The 14,294-nt window shown below is 42.0% G+C and overlaps 1 protein-coding gene across 2 annotated transcripts in view; it reads left to right on the top strand.

Moving 5' to 3' along the window:
• The first annotated feature begins 7,635 nt into the window (after nt 1-7,635).
• P3H2 (prolyl 3-hydroxylase 2) overlaps nt 7,636-14,294 on the top strand; it is a 285,452-nt gene continuing 278,793 nt past the window's right edge. The window contains exon 1 of one of the 2 annotated variants that reach the window (XM_075340475.1): nt 7,636-8,156. In XM_075340475.1, coding sequence (XP_075196590.1) covers nt 7,749-8,156 — 408 coding nt within the window. In that variant the 5' untranslated portion in view covers nt 7,636-7,748. The remainder of the gene's footprint in view (nt 8,157-14,294) is intronic. The other variant, XM_075340477.1, reaches the window with a different exon arrangement.

Raw genomic sequence — 14,294 nt, 5'->3', positions numbered from 1 at the left:
CTAATCCTATCCTTTGTGATTCTGTCTGCTGAGCTGTGTATCTAATCCTATTCTGTGTGATACTGTCTGCTGAGCTGTGTATCTAATCCTATCCTGTGTGATACTGTCTGCAGAGCCGTGTATTCAATCCTATCGTGTCATACTGTCTGCTGAGCTGTGTATCTAATCATGTCTAGTGTGATACTGTCTGCTTAGCCGTGTATCTAATACTCCTGCGTGATACTATCTGCTGAGCCGTATATCTAATCCTATCCTGTGGTACTGTCTGCTGAGCTGTGTATCTAATCCTATCCTTTGTGATTCTGTCTGCTGAGCTGTGTATCTAATCCTATCCGGTGTGATACTGTCTGCTGAGCTGTGTATCTAATCCTATCCTTTGTGATTCTGTCTGCTGAGCTGTGTATCTAATCCTATCCTGTGTGATACTGTCTGCTGAGCTGTGTATCTAATCCTATCCTTTGTGATTCTGTCTGCTGAGCTGTGTATCTAATCCTATCCTGTGTGATACTGTCTGCTGAGCTGTGTATCTAATCCTATCCTTTGTGATTCTGTCTGCTGAGCTGTGTATCTAATCATATCCTGTGTGGTTCTGTCTGCACAGATGTGTATCTAATCCTATCCTGTGTGATACTGTCTGCTGAGCTGTGTATCCAATCTTATCCTGTGTGATACTGTCTGCAGAGCCGTGTATCCAATCCTATCGTGTCATACTGTCTGCTGAGCTGTGTATCTAATCATGTCCGGTGTGATACTGTCTGCTTAGCCGTGTATCTAATACTCCTGTGTGATACTATCTGCTAAGCCGTGTATCTAATCCTATCCTGTGATACTGTCTGCACAGCTGTGTATCTAATCCTATCCTGTGTGATACTGTCTGTAGGGCTGTGTATCTAATCCTATCCTGTGTGATACTGTCTGCAGGGCTGTGTATCTAATCCTATCCTGTGTGATACTGTCTGCTGAGCTGTGTATCTAATCCTATCCTGTGTGATACTGTCTGCTGAGCTGTGTATCTAACCCTATGTGATACTGTCTGCTGAGCTGTGTATCTAATCCTATCCTGTGTGATACTGTCTGCTGAGCTGTGTATCTAATCCTCTCCTGTGTGATACTGTCTGCTGAACTGTGTATCTAATCCTATCCTGTGTGATACTGTCTGCAGAGCCGTGTATCTAATCCTATCCTGTGTGATACTCCTGCTGTCCTTGGTGACACTTTAGACATTTCTGGTCACCAGGAAAATGGCTGTGCATTGTGTCCTTACATGTCATTCTCTGTTATCTTGTATACACTCAGATCCATGTCATTCAGGGCTTTGGCTATAGCAGAAAATTTTTTAATAAACTTTCAGTAATTGTTGGCAAAACCCAAGAACCTTTGCATCACCTTAAGATTTTCAGGACATTCCCATTTTAGAATAGCTTGCAGTTTGACAGGATACATCCTAAACCAAGAGGCGGAAATAATGTAATCCAGACACAGCAGTTCCTGAACAGCAAATACAAATTTCTCAAGCTTAGTGTACAGCTTGTTAGCCCTTAGTATATGCAACACTTGTTTAACGTGTTCCATGTGTGACCTAAGAGCTAGAGAATAACAGAATATCATCCAGGTATATAATAACAAACTTTCCCAACTGGTGAAAAAATACATCATTAACAAAATGTTGAAATACCACAGGCGCGTTGTTAAGTCAAATGGCATTACCAGATTTTCAAAGTGGCCCTCAGATGTATTAAATGCCATCTTAGGCTAGTGCCACACATCCGTGCCTCCGGTACGTGTTTGGCATTTTTTACACGTACCGGCGGCACGGAGACACGTACAGCAATGCTACCCTATGGTAGCAGGCACACACACGTAAAACCACACGGAACGTGTGTCCGTGTGCGTTTGTACGTGTGTGCGCTTTTCAAATCGCTGACATGTCCGTTTTTTCACCGGCAGCATGGGTGTCACACGGCCCGCACCCGTACCACACGGGTGTAGTGTGGATGCGGTCCCGTGTGACACGCGCCGGAGAAAACACACATGTCAGTGAAAAAAAACCAAAACATTAACTCACCTTCTCCAGCCCTCCTGTCTCTGCCGCTGCTGCCTCTTGCTGCCGACCGCCGCTCATTTTTCTCATTGAATATTCACTTCACTGCCTGGCAGCAGCAGCAGCGGGGAGACGGGAGGGCTGGAGACCGAGGATCAGCACCACGGACAGCAGCGCGGACATCAGGAAGGACCAGGTGAGTATAATAATTACCGGTTCTACGTGTGCTATTGCGGATAGCACACGTAGAACACACGTGTCACGCACGTACCAGAGACACGTACTTACCTGCACGCAACACGCAGGGGAAATACGTGTCTCTCGGCACGTGCGTGAATTTCACGTGAGTGTGGCAGAAGCCTTACACTCATGCCCCTGTCAGATGCGAATCAGATTATAAGCCCTATTGAGTAAAGGCTGCTTTAGATGCAGTGAAATCGCTAGTGATAGCACCCGCCCTTGTCGTTTGTGCGTCACGGGCAAATCGCTGCCCGTGGCAAACAATATCGCCGGTACGAGTCACACCAACTTACCTTCCTAACGACGTCGCTGTTGCTGGCAAACAACCTCTTTTTTAAGGGGGCGGTTCAAGCGGCGTCACAGCGAAGTCACACAGCAGGCCACCAATAGAAGTGGAGGGGCGGAGAGCAGCCGCATGAACGTCACTCCCACCTCATTGCCGGAGGACGCAGGAACGCTGTTGTGCGTCGTTCCCGAGGTGTCACATGTAGCGATGTGTGCTGCCTCAGGAACGACGAACAACCTGAGTCCCAAACAAGCAACAATATTTTGAAAATGAACGACGTGTCAACAATCAATGATTTGGTAAGTATTTGGGATCGTTAGCGGTCAGTCGTAAGTGTCACACGCAACAACGTCGCTAACGATGTGCGTCACGAATTCCGTGACCCCAGTGAAGTCTCGTTAGCGATGTTGTTGGGTGTAACGGGGCCTTTAGAGTTTGGAGAACCATTTTGCCCCGGAAATCTGGTTAAATAGGTCCGGAATCAGAGGCATAGGGTTTGGGACAAGAACTGTAATCTAGTTGAGTTTCCAGAAGTCCAGACATGGACATAGGCCACGCTCTTTCTTTTTTACAAATAAAACCCTGCCGCTACTGGAGAAGAAGATTGCCTAATATGACCATTGGCCAAACTCTCAGTTATATATTCTTTCAGAGCTTGTCTCTCAGGACTAGACAGATTGTAAATCCTGCACTTAGGCAATTTGGCTCCTGGCTTCAACCTTATGGTCCAGTCGTAAGGTCTGCGAGGTGGCAACTCCTGACAACCTGTTATGATCCGGTAACCGTGGAGGATTACAAAAAACTCCCATTGGTGAAAAAACACCAAGAAACAGCAGTAGTTGGAACCTGGGCTGACCGCAATCCCCTGACTATCAGACAACACTAGAAGTAGCCGTGGAGCGTTCCTAAAATCCTAGACGCCACGTCACAATCTGAGAAACTAGTTACACCTCACAGAATGAAATAGGGAAATCTACCTTGCCGCAGAGTAGTCCCCAAAGGAGGAGATAGCCCCCCACATACAAAGATAACGGTGATATAGGAAAACACAATACTCAGGAAAAATAGATTTAGCAAAGGCGAGGCCCCAAGTAACTTGATACAAAGCAAAGGAAAGGAACTGATTGTGGTCAGTACGAAATCCCTATAAAAAAATACCGAACTCCTGATAGTAAAAATGGCCCTGGAGGTCACCTCCACTATATCAGGTAGTCCTGTAAATAAAGGGAGAACAAAATACAAAAAAGAACACAAAAATACAGAAGAGCAAATAATCAAATCAGACAGGGATAAAATCCCTTTTCCTGCAGGAGAGCTAGCACAGGGGGAACCCCCATGGTCACAACACAATAGAAACAAAACTTCACCTGCAAGAAAACAGATACAAAGCAAAACATGGAAAAAACACACCCTAAGCTGTACACCAGGAAGCAAGACAAAAACTGAACACTTATCTGCAGAAGTCTTGCTCAGGGACACAGAGAAGGACAAAAATCCAGGCCAGGAACAGAGACTGAGGAATATACAATTATAACCGGCGCCCGCAGGGCAGAAAGAGCTCTCCTATTTAGACCAGACTTGTCTGCTATAGGACTTCCCCAATTCCCAATTAACGCCGACACCTGTCTGAGTCACAAGCTCAGATTCAGCTCCACTACCATTCCTGGCCACCAGAGGGAGCTTCAGAACAGCACCCACACAGACTACGTTCACAACAATAACCCTTCTCAGAGAAGACATCACAAAACTGACAGTGGTTCAGGGATCCGAGAGGTTAAGGTTGAGACACCGATCCCCAGACAGTGTTTCTTACAGTAAGAGCTCTATTGAACAATGTTTTGGGTCTTCCAGGTCTCCCCAGGTTAAGGTTGAGACACTGATCCCCAGACAGTGTTTCTTACAGTAAGAGCTCTATTGAACAATGTTTTGGGTCTTCCAGTCAACTAGAGGATAGTATGAACCATGGTAATCCTAACACAATTTGTGCAGGTAGGCGTTTGTGCATGGCATGTTATCTGGAGTACCCCAATGCATAATTCCAATCCTTGTACACATTTCTTGAAGACCCCTTGGGTGAGAGATGATGAGTCGATAGCAAAAAACAGTATAGCACTGGGTAACTCATCAACCCTTAACCCGGAGGATCGGACAAACTTTTCATTAATAATATTGGCAGCAGAACCACTATCAAGAAACACTTTTATAGAGACCTCTTGGACCCTTATTTTTAACCTGACAGGTAAAAGACATTGAGACACCATGGTGAAGGAGAGATGTAGACCCAGATTGGAATCCCTTACTCTTTGGCTCCAAGAGGCAAGCACTAATAAAATGTCACTTTATACCGCAAAAAACATACATTTCCTCTTTTAGGAATGGGGACCTCTCTCCTCACCTGAGATGTCTCACTGAGCGGCATGAGATTAGACCAGGTCTCCGGGGGTAAAGCGGATGCTGCTGCTACTCCCAGATAGATTTAGTATGAAGAGACCTCTGACGGAACAGTTTATCTATTTGGATTACCAGAGCATGGCACACTCAAGAGGGGGAGGAGTCTCGTACATCACTAAGTCCTCCTTAACCCTCAGAAATGCCCTGAAAAAATTGGCACTTAAGAGCAGGATTGATCTACTGTGTGTCCACTGACCAACAGCGGAACTCAGCACAGAAATCCTCAGTAAGCTGACTCCCTTGTAGAAGTGAACAGATCTTAAACTTGGCCAACGACACCCTGTTAGGATATTGAAATCAATGCCACTAATCCAGCATTGAGTTAAATGGCCTTGGACTACCAGATTATTGACTTCAATGGTGCTGGACTATTTAATTAAGAGGCACCCTTGAACTCAATGCGCACACATTCCAGTAATCCAGGATCGAGTTCAATGAGTTCACCTGAGGTGAATTCACTGAGTTCACCTCAAATGAGATCACCTGAGGTCACAACTGTCAGTTCCCATGGTATCCCAGCTGTGACCCCAGGTGCACTCACCTCAGGTGAACTCACAGAACTCCTCAGTTCTGACCTCAGGTGAACTCACTGATGTCACCACTCTCACAGCTGCGACTCCTTCAGTGTGTCCCAGAGACAGCAGTGATCGGTCACATTTTGTGCGACCTTAGTATGTAGCAGAGCTGGGATCATCGTGGCACGTCATGATGTGAATTACGACGGATGTGCAGGGGTGTTTGGGAGAAATTGGATGTTTGGAAACTGGAGAAAGAGGGTGTTTTTTGTTTTTAATAAAGGATTTTTCTCTGTGTGTTACCCATACCCATTACTAATCCAGGGCTTTATTACAGCTGTGATTTTTTTGTTTTTTTTTACAAATCACAGCTCTCATTAACTCCTTATATTTCCCCAATTGCCTTCGCTCCAGGGTAATCAGGATAAGCTGGGTAAGCGCCAGGATGCATTGGATGCAGCAATTCTGGGACGGCTGCAGGCTCCTATTTTTAAGGCTGGGGAGGCCCCAATTACTATGGGCCTCCCCAGCTTGGGAATACCAGCCCCAGATGTCTGCTTTATCTTGGCTGGGTATCAAAATTGGTGGTGACCCTACGCCTTTTTTTCAAATTATTTATTTAACCTCTTAATGATCTTATACATACCTATATACCCTAGATTGGAGATACTTACCGACTTAGGACGTATAGATACGTCCTGGCGATCGTGGTGGTACTGGCACTATGCCCTGCACAAATAGCTTTCCTGACATCTGAGCCCCAGCTCTCACAGCCAGAGGTGGTACCTGTGCCGTCCCTGGCTGTTGAACCCCATGAATGCTGTGAATGATATCAACAGCAGCACTTAAGGGATCAAGCCAGGAGCATGATCCCTGAAGCTTCTAACAGTGGAGCTCTGACAGCTACACTGTATTGCGATGATCGATCAGTGTAATACATTGTAGCTGCGATCAGAGCAGTGAAAGGTAGTGTCCCATATAGGGACTAAGTAAAAAAGCAACCAAAAATGAAAACTATTAAAAAAAAATCAGAAGATAAAGCACAAAAAAATAAAAAAATATTCCAATAAATAGTTATATTTATGTAAAACATAATAAACAAAAACAGTACACACATTTAGTATTGTCACGTCCATAACAACTCAATCTATAAAACTGTCATACTAGAGTTAACTTACTTGTAAGAGCTGCAAAGTTGTGGTATATGCTCTTCTGTGACCCTGTCATATATTCATTTTTTTGGTTGGGGGTAGGGGCCAATTAGGAGTTCTGCTATAGGGCCCCATGATTTCTATGTTTGTCCCTGGCAACACTCATTGTTCAGTAAGTTATCACCAATATGATGGATATCTGACAATTAGCATCTATGGTAGAGCCATTTTAATGTTAAGGCTGATTGGCAGCATCAATGCTTGGGGGTCCCCCGTGGCCATTGTTAGGAGAAATAAATTTCTGTATAATCATGTGACCTCCTTAGCCAATCACTGGCCTCAGGAGTCACATGCCATATAAAGAGAAGTGGGTGTTTTGTTATTTTATGTTTAATTACTTTGCTTTTTCCTCTTCATTTAAAATATTTGTTATAAAAAATGATAAACCTCAGTTCCAGACGATTCTGAATGGTAAGGGTAGTAGCAATTGCGTACATTTTTAACATGTTGTATACTTGGAGAATCAGTGTTGATGTTACATTAAAAATCCTTTATTCTTGTATCAAAATAACAATCTTAAAAAAAGGGAAGTCGCAGCGTCACGTTGGGTAAAATCAGACGCGGAAAACGCGTTTTGGTACAAAGACGTTATTCATTGCATGTGAAAAAGTTTGGTGCTATACTTACACTATTTTAGATAGTTGGTGGGAACAGGACCCCCCACATGATAGGACAGTGCATTCCCTTACTGGAGTATATAAGCCTCACAATGAATAAAGATGAGAGATCTGCAAGAAGGAGATGATTAGTGAAGGCACATTGGTGACAGAAACTCAGAAATAGCATGGCTCTCCGCATTCCTGGGCTAGCAACTGTTCAGCCCCCTGAGCCTGTGAGTGAGGTGCTGGCTGCCCCCCTAGTGAGGCTGCTGCTCCGGGCTCCTCCTAATACAGTGTGCCGCTGCCTGTGTGTGAGTCAGACAGAGTGCACATGGTGCTCCCAGCAGAAGCACAGACCCCTTCTTAAAGGGCTCCAGACCCTGAGTGAGAGGGAGCAGAGCAGACATGCGGTGCAGGGAGCTGTGTGTCCCCTTCCTCCTGTCTTTCCTGCACTCTTTCGTCTACTCTCTGGAACCTTATGACCTGCTCTATGATAATGGCATAGAGGCTTATTATAGGAATGACTTCCAAAAGGTAGTTTACTATATGGAGATGGCTCTGAGCAGCTTCTCCCAGCTCAGGCAGACCAAGATAAGCTGCAGCCTGGGCTGTAAGAAGAGGTTCCCCCTACAGCAGACACTCCAATCCTGGGATCTAAACTTTGCCAGTGTGGTGCTCCATCGGGCAGCCTGTGCCCATCAGTGTGAGGAGGGCACCCTGGGGGCACTGTCCAGGCACAAAGTCAGCGAGGACATCAGGAGCGAGTTCCACAGGAGAATCCCCTACAACTTCCTGCAGAGGGCGTACTTTAAGGTAAGACTGCAGATCACAGCATTGTTTGTTATACAAAATGTATGGAATATGGTTATTATTTACACTAAGTATAAACTACCTACAAATATATAAAAATCTCACTTGCTAATGTTTCTTTAAAAAAAAAAAATAAAAAAAAAAAAAAATATATATATATATATATATATATATATATATATGTGTATGTGTATATATATATAAATATTATATTATATATACACATATATATATATGTGTGTGTGTATATATATATAGATATTGTATATATATATATACACATATATATGTGTGTGTGTGTATATATATATATATATATATATTATTTAATTTATTTTATTAACGAATAAAGAAATTTTTATATATATATATATATATATATATATATATATATAGTATCAGCTTAAGCATATGAATATCTCACATGTCAATGATGCCTTTATATGCGCACACACACACACACACACACACACACACACACACACATATATATATATATATATATATATATATATATATATATATATATATATATACAATATCTATATATATATACACACATATATACATGTGTATATTATATATATATATACACATATATATATATTTTTTTTTTTTTAAAGAAACATTAGCAAGTGAGATATATATATATATATATATATATATATATATGAAAACTCTTCCCCTCTATAGAAATAGTGCATTATTATTATTATTATTATTATCACTAGCATTATTACTATTATTATTATTATTATTGCATCTATACTGCATTAACTAATTTATGAAACAATAATGACCATCTTATTGAGCAGTGTATTTTGCCCGATAACATATTATTGATACATTCATTAATAGTGTACATGTGCAATACCTGTTGAGCAATGTGTTCCCCGCTAGGTTGTATCTGCCGCTGTACATCAATTTCTATACAGAAAGCTACTATAAAAGTTGTATATAAGCAGACAAACTTTCTGAAACATGAGAGACATTTGCCTTCATACCAACACAAGCAGCAGCAGCTGTCATTGTAATTGTAAAAGTGTCAAAAAGTCTTTATAAATATGGCTGGAAAAAAGCTGGTATACTTTCATTAATAAATTCCTTATCGTACCATTTTCTCTACCAAATTTTGACACACTTAAAGATTTTTCTTTATAAATGTTGCATGGTAATGTGGGCATAAACTGTTTCCATATTGCCAATATGCCATTATGTCAGTATATTCTCCATATAAAAGTGTAACCATCCAAGGACTTGAAATAAAAGTCTTGATCCAACTATGAATGATTTACACCACTTCAACCAACATGATTTGATTTTACTCAACAAATCTGACTGCTGGGCTCAGGGTGTATCTACAATATAAATACTGTATATTGTAGCTTTTCTTATAGATATGACCCTGGAATTAGATATAAAGGTAACAAGTGACATAGGGTCAGCGCAGTGTTCCCTAACCAATGGCTCAGAAGCCATATGTGACGCTTAGGCCAATTGTTTGCGGGTCCGAAGCTCGTGCCAGCTCTTAATGCCACTGTGCACTATTTGCACTATAGATGGATTAGTATTAGTGATGAGCGAGCACTACCATGCTTGGGTTTTCGGTGCTCATAACAAGCAGTTGGATGCCTGGATGGGTGCGAATCGAGTTCATGAGTATAATGGAACTCAATTGGGAACTTGATAATTTTTCTGGAAGATCTCCCAGAAAAATGCTCGAGTTCCCAATTGACGTCCATTTTAGTCTGTAAACGACTCGAGTATGTGCAAGCGTCCATCTACTCGTTACCAGCACCCAACTATATTTGGTAGTTCTCGCTCATCACTAATTAGTATTTCTTGAAACTTGCCATTTATGTCAAAACATGTGACTGGTAGCAACACCATAAAACTAGTATGGATCTTGTATGCTGTAAAGGTTGGATATCTCTGTTCTAGTACAGAGGCATCACCATGTATATATTATTGTGCCAACCACATTAGTTCAATTTGCCAACCTGTGCCACCCTCTATTGATTCATCCCCAGACTACCTTTACCAGGAAACACTATAGTTATCATAGGAAAGAGTGTCATGATAAGCAGCAATATGAGAGCTTATAATAACCTATAATAGTAGAATATACTTGATATATTTTGTCTGCCTAACTTCAGCAGTAGAACCCCACAGCCTGCCCAATGTCCATGGTGCTGGAATAACATCGAGTTCAGAAAGTCTGAGAGTGTGCGACCTGTCTCCGAGGATCCCATACTGCAAAGATTCTGCTCCTTCATCTGGTCTGATAATAATAATTTTATTCATTTATATAGCGCTATTAATTCCACAGCACTTCACATACATTGGCAACACTGTCCCCATTGGGGCTCACAATCTAGAGTACTTATCTGTATGTCTTTGGAGTAAACCAGAGTACCCAGAGGAAACCCACACAAACACAGGACGAACATACAAACTCCTTGCAGATGGTGTCATTGGTGGGATATGAACCCAGGACCCCAGCGATGCAAGACTGCAGTGCTAACCACTGAGCCACTGAGCCACCGTGCCGCCCTATATAATAATATATTATTATACAGTCATTACAAAGCTACAGAACATCTATATATATATATCATAATGATCAGTGAGCAGCACAATATTGGACAGTCTGTTATGAGGGAAACTGCTGACATTGGAGGTGAAGGATACATCAATATTACAGGTCTCAATGAGTAGAACATATTGGACGTACACGGGAACCTCACCCTGTGAACAGTTATTTTTTCCTTGTTCACATCATTTTTCATTTGAAGATAAATTAGTCAACCAGGGACAAAAGAAAGAACATTCTGAAACTATTATCTCACTACACTTAGTGTATGTGTCATGAGACGACCTCTAGCCCTTGTATTGGGAGTTATACAAACATTCCCTTCTTTTTAACCACTTTGGGGGGTGGCGCTTTGGTAGCAGATCTTTTCCATACTTTGTATTAGAACTATGTGACAAATTATTTTTTTCTCTCATAGGGACAGCACTGAAGTAGTACAATCGCTATGTAGTTATAATCGGATAAATATCTGATAAATATTTAAAGTACTCTTTTTTGGCTGGAGCACTTCCATAGAAAGTTGAAACATCTAAACTCTAAATGTCCCCATGGTATTGGATTCGTGATGCTCAAAAGTAATCTGTCACCAGGTTTTTGCTATGTAATCTGAGAGCAACATGATGTAGGGGCTGAGATCCTGATTCCAGTGATTTGTCATTTGCGTGCTGTCATTTTCATGCAATATATTCACTGATACAAACCTTGCAGTTCTCAGAATTCTGAGGTTTGTATAATCCTGTCCTCAACACTGATTGGCAGATTTCTATGGTCTCTGTATATTGACAGAAAGCTGCTAATCAGTGATGAGGGTGTGGTTACACAGAGCAGTTGACTATGAGGCACAAGACACCTAATCCTGTAGTGATAATCTCCTGCTGATAAAACGCATATGTTATTGAAATAACTACACACAGCTGGAATCATGGTAACACATTGCTGGAATCAGGGTCTTTGTCTCTACATAATGCTGTTCTCAGATTCTATAGTAAAAACCTGCTGACAGATATATATATATATATATATATATATATATATATATATATATATATATATATATATATATTAAGTTGCTACTAAGGCTCTGCCCTGCTCACATATGGACCCTGACCAGCACCTCAGGATGGGTAGAACATAAAGTCAGATGCTCTTCTAGTTAGTAGCCTCGACTGGTTTTAAATAACAGCTACATTAATAATAACACAAGTGGAAATTTGAGATTGGGATTTTTGGAGCCAGACTTGTGACTCTAAAGAGATTTCTGTGATACTGCAACTCTTCTACATAATGTCTTGCTAGAGAATGCCTTAAACATGTCCGCTTAAAGAGGACCTGTCACAGGTCAAAAGTGGACAGTTTTGTCTGGCTCTTGGGCTGCTGTGAGCCATTCCGGTATATTGTCCTTGCACAGGGGCCCTTTTCTGTCTGTGTCTGCCAGTGGCATAGAGGGTGGTAAAGCTCCTTAGTCCACACCCGCATTCCCTCCTTATCCACCAGTCAGGCTGTACTGTATGTATGGGAGTAGTCTAATGTGGATGGAAGGCTTTCAGTGGACAATACCTTTTGGAATCATATGCCACATTTTTTTGTGGAATTTATATGTAATTCTTCAGAAAAAAGACTTTGTATGAAATGATTGACATAAAGAGGTATTATCAAGATCTCAAAAACATTGAATCTATTTGACATCCCTTTTATGATTCCATAAAATCAGAGCCATTTGTATAAGTTTTCAGACCTTGGTGTTTCTCAATATGGACATTAGAACTTGCCACTTTTTTAGTGTGCCATCTTTATGAAAGCGCACCTGGGTGCAGCTTTATATCAGTGAGTAAAAGGAACCTGGAACCGCAGTTGCCTACTCAGACTCTGATTAGCGACACCATCATCCTGTACTCCAATGCTCCCAAGGGACTGCCATTTCCTTGGGCCCGCTCCGCCTGTGGGGAGCGACACCATCCTGGCTGCCATAACACCAGCCCCGGCAAGAAATTCTGCAGCTGTGGCTACTCCCTGGCCGTATACCACCACAGGTGGCGTCATGACAAACTATCCCAATCACCCCGTTTTCCCCTCCTTTCCTGTACACCTTGGGGCAATGGAACCGGGCAAGGCCACCCATGTCACATCACCTAACCCGACATGCGACTGCCCGGCAACGAGTAGGTTAACCACCTGCCCCATGTGGCGATACATTATGATGTCAAGTAACCTCTCTAATGGGAGTCTATCAGCCCAAACAAGTATAAGCTACTGTAAGTATATGATTCTGCCTCTATAAAAATGCATCTTTAGTGTTCGAATCACTGCTGCCATTCTACAGAAACTGAAGATTAATCAAATATGCTAATTAGGGTGCTTGATGCACTGTGGGTGTGGTCGGGAGGCTCTGCACACAGCTCCACCCACTGTTCACGCATACAGCTGCCTTGCTGACTGGTAATTGCCAGTATGCATTGAGCACCCTAATTAGCATATCTGATTAAACTTCAGTTTCTGCAGCATAGAAGCAGTGAATACAACATTTGCATCTCTTGCACAGGAGCATATAAATCAGATGAGTGGAATGCGATAAAATAATCACATTCCACTTAAACCAATATTATCAATGGGACAGTTCTGATCTGCGATTTTTTTTTCACTGCAGCATGTTGCGATTGTCATCGAGTCTCATACCACTCGCACCCATACAAATCTATGGCTGCGTGTGAAACATCGGACTGAACTGATGTAATCCCTGTACTGTCCAATATACGCAGAGAAATCACTCTCCCCCTCTTCTCATCACCCATGCTCCGATTCTTCCATGTGAGAGATTCAAAGTACAGTAGAATGATACTCGGATTACGATATTGCATCGGATTCCATATGCTTGTCTGACCCCGGTGTAAAGGTGTGTTTTTAACCCTATTACGACCAAGGACGTAAATATACATACTTGGTCGCCTCTCCCGTTACCACGGGGTTCGGCGGCGACCCCGCGGTAATCCCTGAACATGTCTGCTGATCTGATCAGCATACATGTGGGACTAACAGACGCCCACACCTGTTAACCGTTTAGATTGCATTGTCAAATACTGATAGCGTGATTTAAATGGCCACGGCGGAGATTGCGCTGTCCCGCTGCCATCACAGCCCCACAATGCTATTGTGTAGCCATGGTAGCACGGGGTCAGCTGAAGACCCCTGGAGCTACCATGACTCACTTTCTGTAAGAGCCGACAAAGCGCCAGCACTCATAGGAGATAAGCATTTCTGCTGATCAAAGCGATGCTGCTCTGATCAGCAGACATGAATAAGCGATCGGACATCATTGACAAAGTCTCCTAGAGTGACTAGTAAAATAAATAAAAAATGTAAAAAAAAAAAAAATATGAACAAATAAAAAAACGTAAAAATTCAAATCACCCGCCATTCACCCCATTGAAAATAAAACAGTTTAAAAAATAAAAAATCACATATTTGGTGCTTCCGTATATAGATATTCCTGAGCTATCAAAATATAAAATCAATTAATCTAATCGGTGCACAACATGGTGAGAAAAAAATTC

This window comes from Anomaloglossus baeobatrachus, chromosome 3 (assembly GCF_048569485.1).
Source record: "Anomaloglossus baeobatrachus isolate aAnoBae1 chromosome 3, aAnoBae1.hap1, whole genome shotgun sequence".
In the NCBI taxonomy this organism is placed as follows: domain Eukaryota; kingdom Metazoa; phylum Chordata; class Amphibia; order Anura; family Aromobatidae; genus Anomaloglossus; species Anomaloglossus baeobatrachus.
Note: the sequence above shows the minus strand (reverse complement) of the source record. Positions and strands in the feature narration are given on the sequence as shown.